Here is a 612-nt window from a genome sequence, read left to right as displayed (position 1 = left end):
CCAATTTTTGGGGTGTCCCCCCCCAGGACGGGGAGGTTTATTGGGGTTCCTGCGTGTGTTTTGGGGTCCTTGGGTGTGTTTTGGGGTTCCTGGGTGTGTTTTTGGGGTTCCTGGGTGTGTTTTTGGGGCCCTCGGGTGTGTTTTGGGGTCCCTGGATGTTTTTCGGGTCCCTGAGAGTGTTTTGGGGGTTCCCTGACCCCCAATTTTTGGGGTGTGTCCCCCTCCACCCCCCAGGTTTATTGGGGTCCCTGGGTGTGTTTTGGGGGGGTTCCCTGACCCCCAATTTTTGGGGTGTGTCCCCCCAACCCCTAGGACAGGGAGGTTTATTGGGGTCTCTGGGTGTGTTTTGGGGTCCCTGAGAGTGTTTTGGGGGTTCCCTGACCCCCAATTTTTGGGGTGTGTCCCCCCCCAACCCCCAGGACGGGGAGGTTTACTGCATCGACGCCCGTTACTATGGCAACGTGAGCCGGTTCATCAACCACCTGTGCGACCCCAACATCATCCCCGTGCGGGTGTTCATGTTACACCAGGACCTGCGCTTCCCCCGCATCGCCTTCTTCAGCTCCCGCCACATCCGGCCCGGGGAGGAGCTGGGGTGGGCCCGGGGGGGGG

General features: G+C 60.8%; 1 protein-coding gene across 1 annotated transcript in view; it reads left to right on the top strand.

Moving 5' to 3' along the window:
• LOC113942080 (histone-lysine N-methyltransferase EHMT2-like) overlaps positions 1-608 on the top strand; it is a gene marked incomplete at its 3' end in the record, with an annotated part of 2,046 nt that extends 1,438 nt beyond the window's left edge. The window contains exon 2 of the mRNA XM_027633224.1: positions 420-608. Coding sequence (XP_027489025.1) covers positions 420-608 — 189 coding nt within the window. The remainder of the gene's footprint in view (positions 1-419) is intronic.
• Positions 609-612: the final 4 nt, after the last annotated feature.

Source organism: Corapipo altera, unplaced genomic scaffold (genome assembly GCF_003945725.1).
Source record: "Corapipo altera isolate COAL_440 unplaced genomic scaffold, ASM394572v1 55594, whole genome shotgun sequence".
Classification (NCBI taxonomy): domain Eukaryota; kingdom Metazoa; phylum Chordata; class Aves; order Passeriformes; family Pipridae; genus Corapipo; species Corapipo altera.
The sequence above is the reverse complement of the archived record's forward strand: the minus strand, read 5'-3'. Positions and strand labels throughout refer to the sequence as shown.